The sequence below is a fragment of the Microcaecilia unicolor genome, chromosome 1 (genome assembly GCF_901765095.1).
Source record: "Microcaecilia unicolor chromosome 1, aMicUni1.1, whole genome shotgun sequence".
Taxonomy (NCBI): domain Eukaryota; kingdom Metazoa; phylum Chordata; class Amphibia; order Gymnophiona; family Siphonopidae; genus Microcaecilia; species Microcaecilia unicolor.
In genome coordinates this window covers 634,583,756-634,605,177 of record NC_044031.1, presented here as the reverse complement: position 1 = coordinate 634,605,177, position 21,422 = coordinate 634,583,756, and the positions used below count along the sequence as shown (strand labels likewise).

The 21,422-nt window shown below is 41.7% G+C and overlaps 1 protein-coding gene across 1 annotated transcript in view; it reads right to left on the bottom strand.

Annotated features, from left to right (window-relative positions):
- The window catches only part of DTX4 (deltex E3 ubiquitin ligase 4), a 55,579-nt gene that overhangs the window by 5,776 nt on the left and 28,381 nt on the right, over window positions 1-21,422 (bottom strand). The window contains exons 3-6 of the mRNA XM_030221161.1: window positions 17,654-17,715; window positions 10,208-10,363; window positions 9,787-9,848; window positions 9,282-9,382 (exon numbers count right to left, since the gene is read on the bottom strand). Of these exons, the coding sequence (XP_030077021.1) occupies window positions 9,282-9,382; window positions 9,787-9,848; window positions 10,208-10,363; window positions 17,654-17,715 (381 nt within the window). The remainder of the gene's footprint in view (window positions 1-9,281; window positions 9,383-9,786; window positions 9,849-10,207; window positions 10,364-17,653; window positions 17,716-21,422) is intronic.

Below are 21,422 nucleotides of genomic sequence, written 5' to 3'. Positions count from 1 at the left end.
TCACCCCCAGCTAAAGACAAGATGTGACAATAGTAAAGAAAGTAATGAGTACAACAAAAACAGCGATCTTAGCAAATCACTTCTTACCAACACAGCAGGAAGTGAGACTAAACAAAAAAACTAAACAGAAGATGAGTGCCACCGAAATATAACTGGAAATTAATAACCACAAATGCTCATAAAGCTCATGATCTGCAAGCCATGGTGGTAGAGGCAGATTTAGATATTGCTGCTATCATGGAAACATGGTTCAGCGATTTCCATGAATGGGATGCACATATACCAGGTTACAGTCTATTTAGGAAGGATAGATATGGTTGAAAAGGTGGAGGAGTAGCTCTGTATGTAAGAAACAATATCACAGCGACTAAAATGCAGGGGGCTTGGGAAAAAGAAAAAGTGTTTTGGATGACCTTGAAACCAGAAGATGGAAACTGTCCACATGGGTGTTGTATATAGACCTCTGACACAATCAAAGGAACTAGAAAAAGATCTGGTTACAGATATCCAAAAATTGGGAAAGAAAGGGGAGGTGCTGTTGCTGGGAGATTTCAACCTGCCAGATGCAGATTGTGATGAAATTTAGGTTAAGGTGGAACTGCCACCGGGGCCTGAAACTCACTGACCCTGCGAGCCTAAAAAAACAGCCACAAAAAACAAGACCATTCAGGTCAAGGACGTCAAAGGACAGGAAAACAAGCAGCTTAAAAGAAGCACTTATCAATTGGGGATATCGATGTTGAGGCCCATAACAAAGATGGAGGTGCGACTGGGGGTTGTGACAAAGCAAACCTCTCAAGAAGTGAACAATTATAAACTGTGAAGAGATAAGTGTATCCCCTATGTGAAAAAGAGAAGAAGATCTGAGTATACTGAGGTGAACCCCTACCGAGTTAAGTTCAAACCAAACCCAGAAAGATGTAGAAGGTATTCATTCAGGACTTGTGCAGGACAAGAAAGGCAATCTAAGGCCCGCTCACACACCGGGTGGCAAACTCTTCCACTGGAAAGAGGAACACCGCTTAGTAGAAGCTTTCCTGAATGCAAGCAAGACCCTGGAGACACCCTCATTAAAAGGAGCAACGCAAAGCCCTGAACATCCAGGCCGTGAACACCAAAGACTGGAGGATGGGATGTAGAAGAGACCCCTTGTTCTGCATGAGGGGCGGGGAACATTTCAAGCTCCATGATTCTTAGAAGGAGAACGCCACAAGAAGAGGAAGTAAGATCTACCGTGGCCAGGAAGAAGTGAACAGAATCCTGGTCCCATAAGAAATGAGAGGATATGAATACAGAAGACTGTTCTCCAAGGAAGGAGGAAGGCAACCGATGGTAGTCTGTTGCGGGCCTGGAACAGAACTGAGGGACGACGTGATTGACTTGCCAAGAGATCTATTGAAGGGACGCCCCACAAGTGGAAGATCTCACAGACAACAGCTATGTTGAGGCCACTCATGTGGGTGCACAACCTTGCACAGTCTGGCTGCCAGGCTGTTGGATTTGTCTGCCAGATGAGTGGCGAGCAGTCCCAAACAGGCTGCCTCCTGCCACATCCAGATGGCCCCCTGACAGAGGGCGTAATCTGGTGCCTCCCTGAAGGTTGAGTAGTACATTGCAACGTGATTGTTCGTGTGAATGAGTACAAAGTGGATGAACTGCCTATCACCAAAATCTTGTAGAGAAGTCCAGATTGCCCAGAGTTCCAAAAGGAATTTGAAAAGGCAGTAAATCATAGAGGGGTTTAGAGTCCACCAAAGCAGAGAATAAATGAGATGTGATGACACTCAAATGATATTGTCCAGGATCCTCATTGTCTCACAACACTAAGAAGCTAGGATCCACTAGGCAGTTCCCATGTGAAAACAAGGCAAGGGTTACACGGAGGCAAGGTGATTAAACAACTTCAACATCTGCCGAGGTGTTACATGTTGACAGGCTCAAACCTGAGTGACAAGAGTGTCTGCCTCTGGAACGGGAAGAAAACGCCTGAGCATGATGAATATCCAGCAAGATTTCAATGACCTCCAAATGGGAGATAGGAAGTAGAAAAGACTGGGGGTAGTTAAAAACCCAGCAGGCCCAAGGCCCAAAAAGTCCTCTATATGGACTCCTGAGTACCGATCGTGTGCTCTGCACCAGCCAACCAGCCAGAAAGGAAATACATTGGCTTTGACACTGAGTACCATAAGAACATAAGTATTGCCATACTGGGAAAGACCAAAGGTCCATCAAGCCCAGCATCCTGTTTCCAACAGTGGTCAATCCAGGTCACAAATACCTGGCAAGATCCCAAAAAAGTACAAAAAAAAACATTTTATACTGCTTATCCCAGAAATAGTGGATTTTCCCCAAGTCCATTTAATAACGGTCTATGGACTTTTCCTTTAGGAAGCCGTCCAAACCTTTTTAAAACTCCACTAAGCTAACCGCCTTTATCACATTCTTTGGCAATGAATTTCAGAGTTTAATTACACGTTGAGTGAAGAAAACGTTTCTCCGATTCGTTTTAAATTTACTACATTGTAGCTTCATTGCATGCCCCCTAGTCCTAGTATTTTTGGATAGCGTGGACACTTCACATCTACCCCTAAAACTCCACTCATTATTTTATAGACCTCTATCATATCTCCCCTCAGCCGCCTTTTCTCTAAGCTGAAGAGCCCTAACCACTTTAGCCTTTCCTTATAGGGAAGTCGTCCCATCCCCTTTATCATTTTCGTCGCCCTTCTCTGCACCTTTTCTAATTCCACTATATCTTTTTTGAGATGTGGCAACCAGAATTGAACACAATATTCGAGGTGCGGTCACACCATGGAGCGATACAAAGGCATTATAACATCCTCATTTTTGTTTTCCATTCCTTTCCTAATAATACCTAACATTCTATTTGCTTTCTTAGCTGCAGCAGCACACTGAGCAGAAGGTTTCAACGTATCATCAACGACGACACCTAGATCCCTTTCTTGGTCCGTGACTCCTAACGTGGAACCTTGCATGATGTAGCTATAATTCGGGTTCCTCTTTCCCACATGCATCACTTTGCACTTGCTCACATTAAACGTCATCTGCCATTTAGACATCCAGTCTCCCAGTCTCGTAAGGTCCTCTTGTAATTTTTCACAATCCTCCCGCGATTTAACGACTTTGAATAACTTTGTGTCGTCAGCAAATTTAATTACCTCACTAGTTACTCCCATCTCTAGGTCATTTATAAATATGTTAAAAAGCAGCGGTCCCAGCACAGAGCCCTGGGGAACCCCACTAACTACCCTTCTCCATTGAGAATACTGACCATTGAATCCTACTCTCTGTTTTCTATCTTTTAACCAGTTTTTAATCCACAATAGAACACTACCTCCTATCCCATGACTCTCCAATTTCCTCTGGAGTCTTTCATGAGGTACTTTGACAAACGCCTTCTGAAAATCCAGATACACAATATCAACCGGCTCCCCTTTATCCACAAGCGTCAAGGGGGATCGATGCTTGTGCTTTTTGGGCTTTACCCGAAGCTGAGCATCAACACATCTCAGTGCCGACAAGGACACTGAATCCTCATATCTCCTCAGGTCTGATGTGGCCCCAGGCAGACAGAGACCTGTTTGATGCACACTCACTCCTAGTGTCTTGACATAGGTCTAAGCAGTCATGGGGACTGATGCACCCGATGTCGATACCAACATCGACAATTTGGATTTGGCTCCAAAAATTCTCTGAGCCTCTCTGGATAACCATGTTCTTTTTCTGCATATGCAAGCAAAGAACACAGTTAATAGAGTAATGGTCTGGTCCCAAAGATTGGATAAACCAGGAATGGGTGTCAGTCACAGAAATGGCCTGACTGCACCGAGCACAGAGCTTGAAGCCACTGGGAACCTTTGTTGACATGGAAGGGAAACCAGCTATGGCTAAATCAAATGACTATGGTGAGATAAAAAGGGGCAAATCACCACAAAAATAAAGGGAAAACTCCCAGCCAATGCGAAGCTAGGAGGGCCTTGTGAACCCAATAAAAATAAAGAAAAACGTAAAAAGTGGGAAAAACTAACTAAAACCTGTAAGGGAAGGAAAGGCAAATATCCCGAAAAAGTAAAAGGAGCAAAAACCCTACAGGGAAGGCACACAAGCTTGAAGAGAAAAATTAACGCACTGACACTGAGAAGCCGCGAGCAACACGTTCTCTCCTCACTGCGGATGAAGAGACTGATGGTCCCACAATCTCGTGGCAGGCAGGAAGGCACTTGTGAATGTGCGGTGGCAGTGCTGATGTGAACTCAAAGAGATAGTACACTGTAGAAGCGTTCCGCAGTGTGTGCCATGGATGACATCACCCACATGTGAATTATCTGGCCTGCTTGTCCTTGGAGAATAAAGGAAACCTTAAGAGACAAAAAAAAGGCTAATGAAAATAAAAGGGAAAAGAAGCAGAAAAATAAAACGTGGAAATTAGAAAAGAGACCCAAATGGGGAGGCACTGCAAAAAAAAAAAAAAAACCAGACGCACTGAGAGAAGAACATAAAATGCATCCTCCCTACTCCGCGGAAAAAAATGACACTGACAGACCCGTGCTCATGCATCAACCACAAGAGCACCAGTGAATGTGTAGTGGGATGCTGCTAGAAAATTCTTGAACTTGCTAGTCAGCGTCTGCATCGGGCTGTCGTCACTCAGATGTGAGAATATGACTGCTTGCTTGTCCTTGAAGAAACAAACAAATCTTGAGAAAAAAAGTCTTACACCAATGAAACACTAAAGAAAGAAGTGGAAACATAAATTGATGGCAGAAGACCATATGGCTTATCCAGTCTGCCCATTCATACCAGCTACTAATTTCTATAATCCTTTCTCTGCCTAGAAATTCAGATGAAGTCCTTGTTTCCAGCACCCTTTTCAAAAACTAGTATTTCCTTAGGATTACTCCAGAGTATCCCTTTTCACCTTCATTCTATGCCTCCCTCGGTTCAGAGCCTCCTTTTAACTGAAAGTCTTGCTTCCTTATACCTTTCAAATATTTCAACGTCTGTATCATATCACTCCTGTTCCTCCTTTCCTCCAGAAGAGCGACCAAAATGATAGAGGAGATAGAACTGCTCCCGTATGAGGGAAGGCTAAAGAGGTTAGGGCTCTTTACCTTGGAAAAGAGATGGCTGAGGGAGAATATGATTGAGGTCTACAAAATCTTGAGTGGAGTGGAACGGGCGGAGGTGAATCGTTTCTTTCATTCAAAAAGTACAAATACCTTCAGTGGAATGCAGTTTACTCACACTGAGCACTAAAAAAGTTAAAAAAAAATAAAGGTTTCAAATATTGGGATCATATATTAAAAAAAAATTAAAACTGGCTCCAATAATAGGATTAAATTTTAACTGCCAGACCCTTGACCATTCTTCTAGTGTTTGGCGATCCCTTCTCATGGTTTCTACTCCCTCCAGGTTATGCACTGTATTGGCTATCTTCATATCATCTGCAAAAAGGCAAACTTCTCCTTCTAACCCTTCAGTAATGTCTCGCACAAATATATTAAACAGAACTGGCCCCAGCACCGACCCCTAAGGCACTCCACCTTCCTTTCCTCAGAGCCAATTCCCATTTACCACCACCCTCTGTAGACTGTTGGTCAACCAGTTTCCAATCCAGTTCACCACTGAGAAGTCTGTCCCCATATGCTTTATGGTTGACTACTAACCATTTTTGTAGCCAAGCTCTGGACCAACTCCATCCTGTTTCTCTCTTCCTGTCTCCAGAATTGCACACGCTACTCTAAATGAGATCTCACCAGAGACAAAGAGGCACCATTTCTGCCGTCATCTACTATGTTATCATCTCCTCATGCACTCAAGCATCCTTCTGACTTTTGCCACAGCCTTTTCTACCTGTTTTCCACCTTAAGATCAGCAGATAAGATCACCTTCAAGCCCTACTTCTTTCATGCACAACAGTTCACTCCCTAGCTCCCTTTGGTTTTTGCAGCCCAAATCAGTGATCGTGTTTTTTTTAGCATTAAATCTTAGCTGCCAAAATCTAGATCATTCTTTCCCATGTTATCCACACCATCTGAGGTGTCTATCCTATTGCAGATTTTGATTACCACCTACAGAGAGATGAACCTTACCAGAAAGCACATCTAAAATATTGCTTACAAAAATATCAGAGTGCCAGACCAAGATCCAATCCCTGCAGCACACCACTGGTAACAGCTTTTTCTTAAGAATTAACTTCATTTACCACTATCCTCCGTTTCCTCACACTTAGTTTCAAACCCAGTTATCACTTTAGAGTCCATACAAGCATCCTTAGTTTATTTATAAGTCACCTATGGGGAACAGTTTCAAAAGCTTTACTTTTATGGTGAGAATACTAAAAGGAAATTTTAACATGGTCCAGGAACTTAAGACCTTTGAAGTCAAAATGATGAAATATTTTGACAACCACCAGACAGGACTTCTGGGTTTTCTAGCCTATTATAAACCATAATTCTACTGTTTTGTCACCCTCTATCTACCATCCATCTCTCGCTATCTCTCATCCACCCAGCATCCCCCTACCTCCGTTTCTCACCTAACCCACCCCCTCCCTCTTCCTGTGAAAAACTGTCATTGGAATGCTTTTGTGTTTCACTTATGTATACTGATATTTGTCAACATTTGCTTATTTCTGATCTGAAGAAGGGTTACCTTCGAAAGCTAATCAAAAAATGTATTACGTTAATTCAATAAAGGTATCGTCTTATTTTCTTTTCTCTGTTTTATTTTACTTCTATTTATTACCTTTAAAAGTGGACTAACATGGCAAACAACCACAACCCTTTACTCAAAGCTTTACTGAAAACTAAGTTCACCACATTCAGTGCTCCTCCTTGATCTAACTAGAAGACCAAGCTGTCCGAGATTACAAGGGGTCAAAGATCATGAAGATCAAACTACTCACACTACAGGATCTTTTGCCACCTAGACTGAATTGCCATCTCTAGATTCTGCCCCCCCAAGTTTCCACTTCCATTCACAGCTCCATCTGCTTAATCAGCAACCAACCTTGCAAACTACTTCAATGAAAAAAATCATAAAGCTCCGACTCATGATACCCACTAACACAACGGATTATACAAATATCCTTGAATGTTTAGACCCAACACCCGGAGAATGCCCAGATCGATAATGGACCGACTCTGACACGCTCTCATCAAAAGAAATCTCATATTGGCTCGGAAAATACGCCAAATCGCAATGCAAACTAGACATCTGTCCTAATAGTCTAATAAGATCCGCACCCAAACAATTCAATACAGACCTCACGAACCATATAAATTACAGGTTTCAAAATGGACTCTTTCCCACGGATAAAGGAAACATCCTACTCACTCCGTTACCGAAAATGCTAAAAAAAGCACAATGGACCTAACCATCAACCAGTAGCATCTATTCCACTCATGACCAAACTAATGGAAGGCATAGTGACAAAACAACTTACTGAATACCTAAATAAACACTCAATTCTACACGAGTCCCAATCAAGATTTCAGACGAATCACAGCACCGAAACTATACTAGTGTCCGCAATGAACTCATTCAAACAAGCAATTGCGACTGGTAACAACATCCTCCTCCTGCAATTCGACATGTCCAGTGCCTTTGACATGGTTAACCATGATATACCAATACATATACTAGAATACTTCGGAGTAGGAGGCACAGTTCTCAAATGGTTCAAAGGATTCCTGACCACAAGATCATACCAAGTAACAACGAACGCGGACAGATCACCCCCATGGACACCTGAATGTGGAGTCCCCCAGGGATCCCCTCTCTCACCAACACTATTCAACCTAATGATGATACCTCTAGCCAAACTACTAGCCAATCAAAACCTCAACCCCTACATCTATGCAGATGACGTCACAATTTACATTCCATTCAAACATGATCTAAATGAAATCACCAACGAAATCAACCAAAACCTCCAAATAATGCACACTTGGGCAGATGCATTCCAACTAAAACTTAATGCAGAAAACACACAATGAGGTGTATTTTCAAAGCACTTAGACTTACAAAGTTCCTTAGTAACCTATGGAACTTTGTAAGTCTAAGTGCTTTGAAAATGAGCCCCAATGTCTTGTACTTACCTAACAACATAACACAAAAAAACTTCACCACCATAATCACACCATACTGTTCCCTTCCGGTCTCACAAAATTTGAAAATTCATGGAGTCACCATTGATCGAAACCTCACTCTTGATACCCACGTGAAAAACACGACGAAAAAGATGTTCTACACCATGTGGAAACTTAAACGAGTAAAACCTTTCTTCCCGAGATACATCTTCCGTACCCTGGTACAGTCAATGGTAATAAGTCATCTGGACTACTGCAATGCACTGTATGTCGGGTGCAAAGAACAGACAATCAAAAAACTCCAAACTGCCCAGAATACGGCCACCAGACTCATATTTGGAAAAACTAAATATGAAAAGCGCAAAACCCCTAAGAGAGAAACTCCACTGGCTCCCACTTAAGGAACGCATTGCGTTCAAGATCTGCACAATTGTACACAAAATCGTTCATGCAGACGCCCCAATCTACATGCTAAACCTTGTGGACCTACCTCCCAGAAATGCCACAAGATCATCCCACAAATTTCTCAACCTGCACTACCCCAGCTGCAAAGGACTTAAATACAAGCAGCTGCATGCCACTACCTTCTCTTACATGAGCACGCAGTTATGGAATGCATTACCTACAGACTTGAAAGCAATCAACGAAACTATGTTTCGAAAATCGCTGAAAACATTCTTCTTCAACAAGGCCTACAATTGAGAACATATAGCCTCACCAAGTCACCTCATCAACCACTCAAGTATAAACGCCCACCTTCTATAACTACCCTAATCACTCTCCTCCCTCTTCTCTCTTCCCTTCCTTGATCGCTACACTTTACTAACTGTATCTGATATCATGAAATGACAATGTTAACAAATCTATGTAAGCCACATTGAGGCATATTTTCAAAGCACTTTGGGAGGCTAAGTTCCATAGGTTTCTATGGAACTCTGGGAGGCTAAGTGCTTTGAAAATGAGCCTGATTGAGCCTGCAAATAGGTGGGGGAATGTGGGATACAAATGCAATAAATAAATAAACAAATAAAATTAATTAATTAATTAATGTGGGGGTTTACTGTGGGACTGCTGGTCAGTCTTCTTGGATCCCTCTTCTGATTACTGCATTTGTGACCTTACTATTATCAGAGCATGAACTGGGGCATGGCTAATGCTGGTACCTACTTTCTTGCTACTGTTGTACATGGCCGCAGCAGCTTAGCCTCCTCACCAGTTCTGGCTTCACTGTAGAGAGTGGCTTTTTTTACCATGCTGATGGAGCAGTTCTGTAGATAAACACAAACGGTGTGAGAAGAGCTGATATATTAAGCAGACACTGTGGTCATGCAGAGAGTCACAGAAAGTGACACACAATGCACGAGAGAGAGAGAGAGAGAGAGAGAGAGAGAGAGAGAGAGAGAGAGAGAGAGACAATAGTAAGGGAGTCAATGAATATTCTAAAGTCCTGCAAAAAGAGAACAAGAAGCATTCAATGCAGACTGAAGTTTGCCAATCTGAAAAAAAAGGCACAGATGAAACAGAGGCACTTCTGGCATATACTAGAGTCATGCAGAATGAGAAAGAGGGCCCACACAGAGGAAAGTAGAAGTGCTCCATACAGAGTGTGAAGTACTAGAGACACACATACAAGCAGGGTTTGGGAAGAGTTTGGTAGCGTGTGAGGACTCACTTCTTCCAGAGGGCTTTGTACTTTCTGCAGATATTTCTTCACAATTTCCTCTGGTTTTCTACCTGCAGAGAGGAAGACACTACATCAATAGACACACCTCAATGGGTAAATTCTGGAGAGCTTTCCCGACACAGAAGACATTCTGCATGCAGAAAGAGAAAATAAAAACTATAGAACAGGGGAAACTGGCCTTTGTCATATCAAGTGAGCAAGGGAAGAGAGATTAATCAGACCAGATCTTATGAACAGTGAAGGACTTGTGTGGAGGGGAAGGGGGAGTGGAGGGGTGAGAAACCAGACCAGACAGCAGTACCCTAGAGTGGCAGGAAGGGGAGCTAGGTATCAGCACTACCACAAATATAGTGGTAAGAAGGAAAGCCAGGTCTTTAGCATGGGGTTCTCAGGTCATGCAGCTTCTCACTTTTCCTGCTCTGCTTCTTACTGGTCTTGCAGCTAATACTGGAAATATCAGGAATGGGATTAATCTCACTCTTGACAGGTGGTTGAAGAATGATCTTTGATGGGCGAATCAGACATACGGGAAGTCCTGCCGCACTCATCAGGATTCCAGAAATTCCTGCCACAAAAGAGTAAGCCATATAAAAAAAAAACAAGTCCATTTCCAGTCGATTTAACAGACTGAATACTCTCCTAGTCCTATGAAACCACCATAACGTATCTGCTTCTGCCATCTCAAGACAGTTGTATTTCACAGATTTACCAGAATGTGTCCCTCTTAATCCATAAATCCTTCAGGTTCAGGGTGTAAAACACTTTTGGCTGGAAAATTCCTACATGAATTGTCAAATCCCAGAACAGTAATGATACTTCAGGTGGGTAAATGCCGATGAAGGAGATAAATGTTACCCTTGGGGCCTAGGAGCTGTTCTCACAGACGCCTGCTCTCTAACTCGGCATCATGAGATCTTATGTCACCAAATAGTATTCTATAGGTCAAGGTACAGGTCTTAAACTCTACTGTAAGGACCTCAATAATGATGTCACTATCAGAACGGTGAGCAGGAGAAACATTTTTTTAAAACCTAGCCACAGTGTTTTGTACTGTCTGCAATCTTATCAGCAGCTTAGTACTACTAACATAAAATAAATTGCAATAATTCAATTCAGAGACCAGTAAACACTGGACCACTAGTTAAAAGATGTGAGAATCCAAACTAATTTTGCACAGTTCTCATTAAAAGAAAAAAAAATTGTAATTAAAGAAGAAAGTTACAGCTCTGGTGTAAGATGACTATTAAAAATAATACTCTGACGTCATTTTCTACATTTCAATTCAAATTATGATAGTTATGTTTTTATGTATTTTTTGATTAAATATTGTGAATAAATATGTCCTTTGAAAAACATTGATTTGTCTGTTGAATTAGTCACCTCTCCCCTCTCCAATCGGTTCAAAACTCTGCTGCCCGTCTCGTCTTCCGCCAGGGTCACTTTACTCATACTACCCCTCTCCTCAAGTCGCTTCATTGGCTCCCTATCCGTTTTCACATCCTGTTCAAACTTCTTCTACTAACCTATAAATGTACTCACTCTGCTGCTCTCCAGTATCTCTCCACACTCGTCCTTCCCTACACCCCTTCCCGTGCACTCCGCTCCATGGATAAATCCTTCTTATCTGTTCCCTTCTCCACTACTGCCAACTCCAGACTTTGCACCTTCTGTCTCGCTGCACCCTACGCCTGGAATAAACTTCCTGAGCCCCTACGTCTTGCCCCATCCTTGGCCACCTTTAAATCTAGACTGAAAGCCCACCTCTTTAACATTGCTTTTGACTCGTAACCACTTGTAACCACTCGCCTCCACCTACCCTCCTCTCCTCCTTCCTGTACACATTAATTGATTTGATTTGTTTGCTTTATTTTTTGTCTATTAGATTGTAAGCTCTTTGAGCAGGGACTGTCTTTCTTCTATGTTTGTGCAGCGCTGCGTACGCCTTGTAGCGCTATAGAAATGCTAAATAGTAGTAGTAGTCTGATATCTTATTTGGGTTTTTTACACTATTTGACAATACTAATAAGACAAAAAGAAAATTAGAATTCTGTTAAGTCACAGTAGCAGGAACAGAAATGAGGAAGAGGAAAAAACATAAAAGGAAGGGGATGAGAACCCAGGAGAGCCCAGCAGAAGCAGCAGCTTCTTTGAAATCCTGCTCAAATTACCATAGTTTTCATAGCTTTCTTGAACCTGGGCAAAAGTGAATTCTTGCCTTATCTCAAGGTGGAGAGGTAAAGAGTTCAATCAGAGACTAAAATATGAATTCATTTACTAGTAGACTTAGGAAAACTAATTTTCTATGGGTGTGAGAAACAAGGAATTATCTATACCTTGGGATCCTTATGGTCGCTGTCAAACAGGATGCAGGACTTGAAAAGATCTTTGGTCTGACCCAGGATGGCAAATCCTTGGCTTGTAAAATTTGTGTTGCAGACATACGAGGCTTAACTTAATAATAATTCTAATTTTATAGAGCTATTGGATATATGCAGTGCTGTTCAGTGATAAGTACTGACAATTATCTCTGCCCCAGGGAGCCTATAATCTAACTGGGTACCTCAGACAGTGGGACATAGTGACTTGCCCAATGCCACAAAGTGTTAGTGGCAGAAACAGGATTTGAACCCTGGCTTCCCTGGTTCTCAGTCTCTTCTTCTAACCACTAGGCCACTTCTCCTTTATGATAATGTAATGAGAAGTGTTGCCAGTGAACTTTTTAGCAACATTATTCTTGAGCTTAGCCAAATGCTTGGGCAGCTATGATGTGGCTCATCAACAAATGAGGAACACCAGAGGACTCTTGGCCTAGATTGTAAGCTCCTCTGAGCAGGGACTGTCCTTCTTTGTTAATTGTACAGTGCTGTGCAACCCTGGTAGCGCTTTAGAAATGTTAAATAGTAGTAGTTGGTCGTGTGTTCACCCATAAGGTTGAGCCCTCTGGGACTCAGAAATTAACAGGACTTTAAACATGAGCCCAATGTGTGTGTGTGGTTTTTTTTTTTGGCAGAGCTAGCATTAGTCGCTGGCTGCCAGATAATATGAGGCTGGATAAGAACAGTATAAAGATCAAGAAGGTGACCAGACAAGCCCGGTCAACGTCAACAAAATCAGGAATGGGACAGAACTGGCAGGCAAAATCACAACTCGGGAATCAGACACCAGTTATTTATTTTATTGCATTTGTATCCCACATTTTCCCACCTATTTACGGGCTCAGTGTGGCTTACAATACATTGTAAATAATGGAAATACGATTTGTTACAATTCAGTTATGGATTACATTGTGAGAATTTAAGCGAAGGCAGAGTCAAAGTATCGTTAGGGAATAGGACAAGGAAAAGAACAATGGAAAGAGACAAAGGGAAATTAATAGGGTAATAGAACCTTAGCAAATGAACATTCGGTATAACATTTTTTGTGAGTGAAGGTTTAAGTGTGATAAAATTACAGGGGATGAGAGTTCAGAAAAGAATGTATTGGTGTATTTCTGGAACAGTAAGTTAGGCATGGTGAAACAGGTTCAACAGTGTGTTTTGTTTTTCCTTTTGATTTTACATCTCATACTTCTTGTATTACCCCTGCCCGGCTATCAAATGGCTGGTGCTCACTCTAATGAGCCTCTGAACAGTACCTGTCCCACTCATCCCCTAAATTGGGATCCTGGAATGGATGATGATCCTGACTGGGGCCCTTTAACTAGATTCGATATTTTGTGTTATCCTTTATTTGATACATGGGCTACTGGATCTAATAGGTCCGTGTTGGATAACTTTGAAATTTTCCAGGGATGTGGACGAATTAAAGTTGAACAGACCACACATCCAATAATCAGACCCTCTAACAGAGAACCTGTATATTTTTGGTATGTCACTTATAGCATTGGTCAAAGTGGGTGGCATCCTTGGTTCTTTGTCCGGAAAATTGGAAATAGATATGTTGATATTTATAAACTTTACTCCGCATACGGATTGACAGGTGCTGTACCTCTATTATCACTGCAAATGCTATAGGAGTGTCAAGAGGGGTACTTGATCAATTTAAAGCCAGAAATCATTGTTATACTTACATTCCCAATAATACTGACACTGATGATTGTGTTATAAAGGCATTATAAGACCTTTTTGCCTTAGCCAACAAAATTAGCTACTAAATCAGGTGTTGATACTGTTGCATTATTCCATATATTCAGAGGTTTGTCTTAAGCCTCCTTGTTACTACTCTCAGTACGAGACAAATTACATTTCCACCATAAATTCTGTGTAGGACCACTGCTATTTATTTTACCTATTTTTATTTTTAATGCCTGTAACGCAAGTATACCTCTTTTATTAAGGAAGATATTTATCCTGCTTATGCTGTTTAATTGAACTATCATATGTTTCTTTTCAGTTTGTTATATTTTGCCAATTTGTATAGACAGGTTTAGATTGGGTTTTCTCTTATTTTTAAACTGTTGTACCTTTCATCACTGGACCTCAAATAGTAACTAAGCAGACTGTTTTCTACTGTTGATGATTTCTTAATCATCAAGAGAGAAATGAATTGATTTGCTTCATTTTCTGTACAAAGGAAGAAGAAGATTATATTCTTATGTATTTTCCAAAAACAGTATAACTCAACAGTGCCTTCATATATGATCTAGATCTATTACACCCAGCAGTAAGATAATGGCAAAACTATTATCTTGCTCATAATTATAAAACTACTGCAGGTTAAACAGTGCAACACTCAATTATAATGCTCTTGAGTTTGCAAGTAGTTATTCAATATTTGGCTACTATTAATCCTTTTTAAATGATACAATGAAATATTTCTGCCCTATTAATACCAGTTTCAGCTATATTTATACAATCAAAGCTGATCATTAGTCAAACTTTGATTGAAAATTTCCTTTTCCCCGCCTTCCAACATCAGCTTTCTAATCATGATATATTAGTTAATTGCAATCATATACACTCCACCTTATTGATTCCATTGTATGGTACCTAGACTTAATTGACTTCACATGTTTCCAAGTCTCGATCCGCCCTAGAGGGGTAGGTGTAGAATAGTTAGGCCCCTTGGGTTGGTTATGCTAAAAGGGGAAACCCAACGCTGCATTTCATCCAGCATATAATTATGTATCCAAATGCTGACCCTTGCTATAGCCTAAGTCCCTCATCATGACAGAGCACCCCTGTCACCTCGAAGCTATACCTTCCCCCCCCCCCCCCACAGGACGCTAAGAGTCCTCTGGAAAGGATGGCCACACACTAGTAGTCGCGTGTGCCGGCCCCCCCTGGGGGGGGGGGGGGGGTCCGGCAAGAGGAATGTAGAAATATGCTAGCCCTTGCTCTCAGTAAAATACAGACCAATGGCCCAGGCTAAGAGCTGGGCCTCTTAAAAAGCAGAATCATCTCTGATACAAAATATATTTCACTGCAGCTCAAGCTGAAATGAGTTCCCAGAGAGCTAGGCTTGTAAAAATCAGAGATCACCTTTGACACAGTTACATTTTACTGTAGCAAATGCTGAAGTAAGTGCTCAGAGAGCTGACAGAGGGTGGAGGGAATCTACTCTGTAGATAAGGAGACTGGCACCTACAAGAGGTCATGAGCAAAATTGTTGTGGTTATGTAGAGATAGTACTGGGTCAGCTGCACCCCGGGTGAGAACATCCAAAGGGGGCTAGGGGAAGGTTTGGGGAACATGTGGAGTCATCTAACAAGATGCGCTCTGAGCATATCTTGTTTATACTTAGAGCTTGATAACATGTGAAGTCATTTTGATCAAACTGATAAGGGCCAAGAGCCTTGGTGACAAAGCTAGGGTCCATTGGAATCAATGAGGTTGAAATAGTATATAAGGAGCAGTCTGAGGAGTATTAGAATCAGAAGGCTGGGGAGAGAGATCAGACTGCACCTGCTTTGTGAAATGTTGCCCCATCATGATCCAGAGATGAATGCCTGATTTGCCTGTACTATTGTTGGTGAGATTATAATAAACGATCTTCTTATATCCCAGCGAGTCCTTCTGATTATGGAGTTTGTTAATTCCTAGACTGTGTAAAAAGCAGTCTGGGGAGGATGAGGTCAGAGTAATTGGTGGGAACACGCAAATTAATTTACAAGTGGTAGGCAAGCAATTGTCACTAACTGAAGTAGCAGTACATTGAGGACCTCACACACAAAATCTATCAAAGAGCAAGGCAGACTGCAACTTCTTGGGTTTAAATAGTGTTAGGGACCAATCAGAACAAATTGCATCAGTAGGATAAGACTTGTGATGGCATAAAAGGATAAGTATGTAATTGCTAAGTATGCAAATTTGGGATTTGTTTATGATCAGTAATCATTACTTTGTGGCTGGAAATACTGCAGCTATATGCTATTTCTTTTACTTTTTTCATTGACACCATAATTTGTATTGCATGTAATGCTGTGGGGTTTTATTGCCAATTTATGGACCAGTGGGTGCTCTTATCCTAGTCACCAGAACTGGTGGTTTGATATTAGTATTCCTTTTATTATGTACATGGGTCACTGTTCCCATCTTGAATTCCTTAGTGATTCAGCATGAAAGTCATTTCAGCAAGTCACACACAGGTACATTCCGCTCATTCTGCCTGGCCTCACCCTATGCTTGGAACAACCTTCCTGAACCCTTACGCCAAGCCCCCTCCCTGCCCGTCTTCAAGTCTTTGCTTAAAGCCCACCTCTTCAATGCTGCGTTCGGCACCTAACCCTTACCGTTCAGTGAATCCAGACTGCCCCAATTTGACTGCCCCTATCGGAACGACCGTTCACTTGTCTATTAGATTGTAAGCTCTTTGAGCAGGGACTGTCTCTCTTTGTTAAATTGTACAGCGCTGCGTAACCCTAGTAGCGCTCTAGAAATGTTAAGTAGTAGTAGTAGTACAGGGAGATGCTGCTCAAAGACCAGAGAGTCTCACATACCGCCCCACTCTTGAGGCTCCGTACCTCAATTCTAACAAGATCCCCACCCACCTATCCCCCAAATGATCACTCAAGTGCCATCACCAGTAAGACAGGTTAGTGGGAGAGCAAGAGAAATGTGGGGAAATGAGGGGATCCTGAACGCAACCCCCCATTATGAGGGCCTTGCATTAGGCAGCACCTAACTTTGGGGGGGGGGGGGGGGGGGAAAGATTTAGGAGGCTGATTAAATTCCAATTCACTTTCCAAAGTCAACTGAAATGTAAAGTTTACTTCACCTCAGATTTCAGTAAAGTTTTATCTTGGAACAAAGATGTGCACAAGTTTTCAAGTACACTTTCCTGCATTAGAATTAATTCCAAATGCAAGTTATTAGAACGCAAGTGTACCATTTAGTAAACATTTTTGCATGTTATTGTCTTCACTACATTCAAAGTGGTTTTAGCATACAAAATAACTATAGCACACGAATTGCAAAATTCACGAGAGTAAGCAACGTCAGGAACTATTTATTCTCTGAAAGGGTAGATGCATGCCTGGAACATCCTCCCGTGGAAGAGGAGAGGAGAAAAACAGTGATCGAATTAAGATTTGGGCTTCCAATATAGCAACAGGATGGGGCATCAAAGCAAGACATGATTTTCACCCTTCAAAAGGAGAGGGGATTAATCTGCATAGAGCTGCAGATTCAACCACTCAACAAAAGGCACAGAGGAGATAAAACCTGCACATTCTGCACATGGCAGGTACAACCATAGCAATCGTGCTGGGCAGACTAGGTGGACCATGCTGGTCTTGAACAGATTTTTATAGTAAAACAGTGGCAGATAAAGTTATTATATAGGCCCCTATATTAGATAACTGTTGCCCCAGCACTTGCCCCCTCATCCCCCCCCCCACCCCCCAAAGGTCTCTCACCTGCCAGGGCAGGATTTACTGGGCTGGATCCATTCAGCTTCTTTACAGGCAGAGTGGGAACTCTATAAAAGAAAAAAGAAAAAAAGTTAACTATAAGCTATAACTTCAATTTTATATCAGGTTGTTGGGTTGGTACAAACAAAAAAGAAGCTTTACTCTCATGAAAGACCATGTTCATTGATTTAATCTTGAATTAATAACAAATGGGCAGACTGGATGGACCATTCATGTCTTTATCTGCCATCATTTACTATGTCCATTTAAGAATCCTTCAGGCTACAGTTCACATCACTCCTTGCACACAGAAGCTTCGGGAGCAATTACAGATCACATTATCCATCTACGACAGGCAGGAGCCTTGCAGTTGCATCATGAACATGAACCTCACAATTATCTATCATTGGGCTATTACATGCAATCCTTTTTTTTTTTTTTTTTTTTTTTTTAATTTAGGGCCCTGTTTACTAAGTTGTGCTGTAAGCGCACAAGCGTTTTGGCATGCGCTAAAAAGTTAGCGTGTCTACAGCGCAGCTTAGTAAATAGGGCCCTTAATATCAAGTTATTTGCATACGATTAAAAGGTGAAAAAGGGTGTTGTGATAAGGCATTCAAGCGAACAGTAGATGAAACACTAATTTTTTAAAAAACATTTTATTTAATCAGACGAAGTCATAAGGTCACAATATACATAACCCAAAAGGAAAAAACATTATGCCATGATAATTAAACCACAAGATTTACAATTGTTCATCCACAATACAGAGTCAAAAATAAAGAAAAATAAAAGGAAAATAAATACCAAATTAGAGAACCCCCGCACAGAAGCATCTACAGCCAACTAAATAGATTATTTATCTATCCATGAAATACCAGCTCAGTAACCCTTTTTCTTTCAAAAATTGATTAGGATAAAAAAAATTGACCAGCCAATATTCAAAGCAATTTAGCAGGCCACTGTGAAGAAACAGTATGTTTTAAGCCTATAAAATGTATTAGATATTCTCGTTTTAATGATGTGCTAAGTGTATTTCTATTTGGCCAGCAGGTGGTGTTTCTTTGCTGTAAAGCTGTTACAGGGAACTGAATGTTCTTTTTCTTTAACACAAGCAGGAAGCAAGCAGCAGTATACTTTTAAAACTTGTTGACTGGGCTCCAATTGGCTGGAGTTAATCACCTAGCAGTTGTTGCTGGCTGTTGCTTCAGTCTTAGGCCGGGGAAAAAAAGAGAGACAAATCTCTTTGCTAAGGCTCAGTGAATTATATGTCCTGATCTTCCCAGTTACTGTTTACATAGTATTCAAATGTTTTGTTAGCGTTATAATCAGTGGCGTAGCTACGTGGGGCCACGGGGGCCTGGCCCCCGTACATTTGGCCCTGGACCCCCCTGCCGACGACCCTCTTGACCCCACCTCCCGCCGCAAACCCTCCCTCGCCGCCGCTGCCATGGGCTACCTTTGCTGTCATTTACTAATGCATCAGATGGTACCCTAGACAGAGAATCTTTAGTACCCAGAGTGGAGGTCTCTGAAAAACAGAAACCAGCCACCCTCCTGTCTAGCATGGACATTGGGACACTGGTTATGCTCTTGTGCAGGCAAAGTCACATCATTGGTTTTAGCTGCAGAACTGGTTGAGTTTAGTGTGAGATCCCTGTTTTGACTGGGAAGAACAGAAGAGAGGAGGATACCTACATCTGAGGTAGCAGGATCTACTTTGCCTTTTACTCTGGTACCTCCTAGAAGACAAGGTTGGGACAGAAATGGGCCTAAAGAGAATCAAAGATTAGCACTGTGCTATTGATTAAGATAGAAGCCACCCACTCTGGAGAGATTCTCTCCACAGAACAGTATGTCAGCAAGTTTGCTGGTACATCTTAAATTTGAAGCCTGGAGACAGGCGAGTCTCCAGGTGCCATTACTCATACTGAAGCTCTCGATCTTATATTAAAAATATCACAGGTCTCATGAATTTCCATACTCCTTCCCAATGTTGTTTGGCTTTCTCCTAAGAGTTTCTGCATACTCCCCCAACATTGTGCATGGTAAAGACATACCCTTGAAGAGCAGGTAAAAACTTACATGGAAATTAAGCACAGCATTCTAAAACAACAAAAATGTCCCTCCCAAAAAAAGTCTCCAATGTCCGATGTTCCCTACCCAGAGGCACCAAGGAATTAGTTTTGGAACTTCTGGCTCTTCTGGGAGTTGATTCAACTGCCATACGACAATTGTTTCTTGAATACTAGAGCTTTCTGGACTCCTCTACACTGGAGTTCACTTTCTTGTTAATCGCCATTAATGGGATGGGGTATCTCCCACACTCTTATTCAAACATCCTTCATAAATCTGTGAACAGGTACTGTCACAGCCTCTGACAAATTCACAGTAGGAGTGTCCACATCCTCCCGAGTCATTTGGGGAGTATCTGAAGCCAGGTCTCGGGTCCTTGAAGGCTGTTGTACCCCTCTTTCAATACTTTGATGCTCTCAGCACCATGCTCTGAGGTGCAATATTGCCACCACTTGCCATTCGGCATCACAAGCCTTCAGTAGCAAAGTTGAGCATGAATCCATCCTCTCCTTTGGGTGGAACTTGGATGTTGACTGGTCCCGATAATAGAGAATGGTGCATTCACAAATGTTGCTGAATCCCCCAGCATCTGATAACACAGATATAGGACCAGACTTCTCAGCACCACAATCAGTTCGTGCTGAATTTCTTAATCTTGAAGGCCTCTCGGGCATTGTACTGGGTGCACTTTATAAAAACTGCTGGGAGCTTTTTCCCAGGACATCTGATCTAGAAGAGCAGTAACTTATCAGAATGATTATGAACGTTATGTACCATGACCAGCAACCTGAAGTCCTCAATCAGGGCCCTTCAGCAATTAGCATTTAAAAAAATGAAAACTTGAAAGTGTCCAAGAAATGGGAGGGGGGGGGGGGGGGGAAGTACTGCATGACTGACAGAAGTACGAGAAACTTACAAATGATAATTTAGTGAAAATAAGCAATGTACTCCTTTTACAAAGCTGCGCTAGTAAGTCCCACGTGGCAAATGTGATAAAGCCCAAAGGAATTCAATGGACTTAGTCACATTTATTTATTTATTTTATTGCATTTGTATCCCACATTCCCCCACCTATTTGCAGGCTCAATGTGGCTTACATAGATTTGTTAACATTGTCATTTCATGATATCAGATACAGTTAGTAATGTGTAGCGATCAAGGAAGGGAAGAGAGAAGAGGGAGGAGAGTGATTAGGGTAGTTATAGAAGGTGGGTGTTCATAATTGAGTGGGTTGGTGAGGTGACTTAGTGAGGCTATATGTTCTCAATTGTAGGCCTTGTTGAAGAAGAATGTTTTCAGACTATACCAGAACTGGTAGCGCGGCTTTATAAAAGGAGTTCATTGTCTTGAAAGGAACTCCGGGTAACGTGTCCACCTGGTCCTGAAAAGACGAAGACCGAGGTGGGTCTGTGCAAAAGCAACAGGTAGGAAGTGATGCATGTATATGGTGAAGCAACTCAAGAGCTTGCAGTACTTACTAAGCTGGAGAAACTTTCCCACACAGGAACCCTTGCCATGAGGGCTTGTTATTCTGCTTGTCCATGGAGAATTAAAATACCATGACTCACATTTAAAATAATACTGACTGCAACATTTGAATATAGATATAAAAATGTTTTTATATTATATACACACGTCAAGAGATAGGAGGAAGTGTATTTACAGTACAAGGGCAATTATATAAAGTACATTTTACATGCAG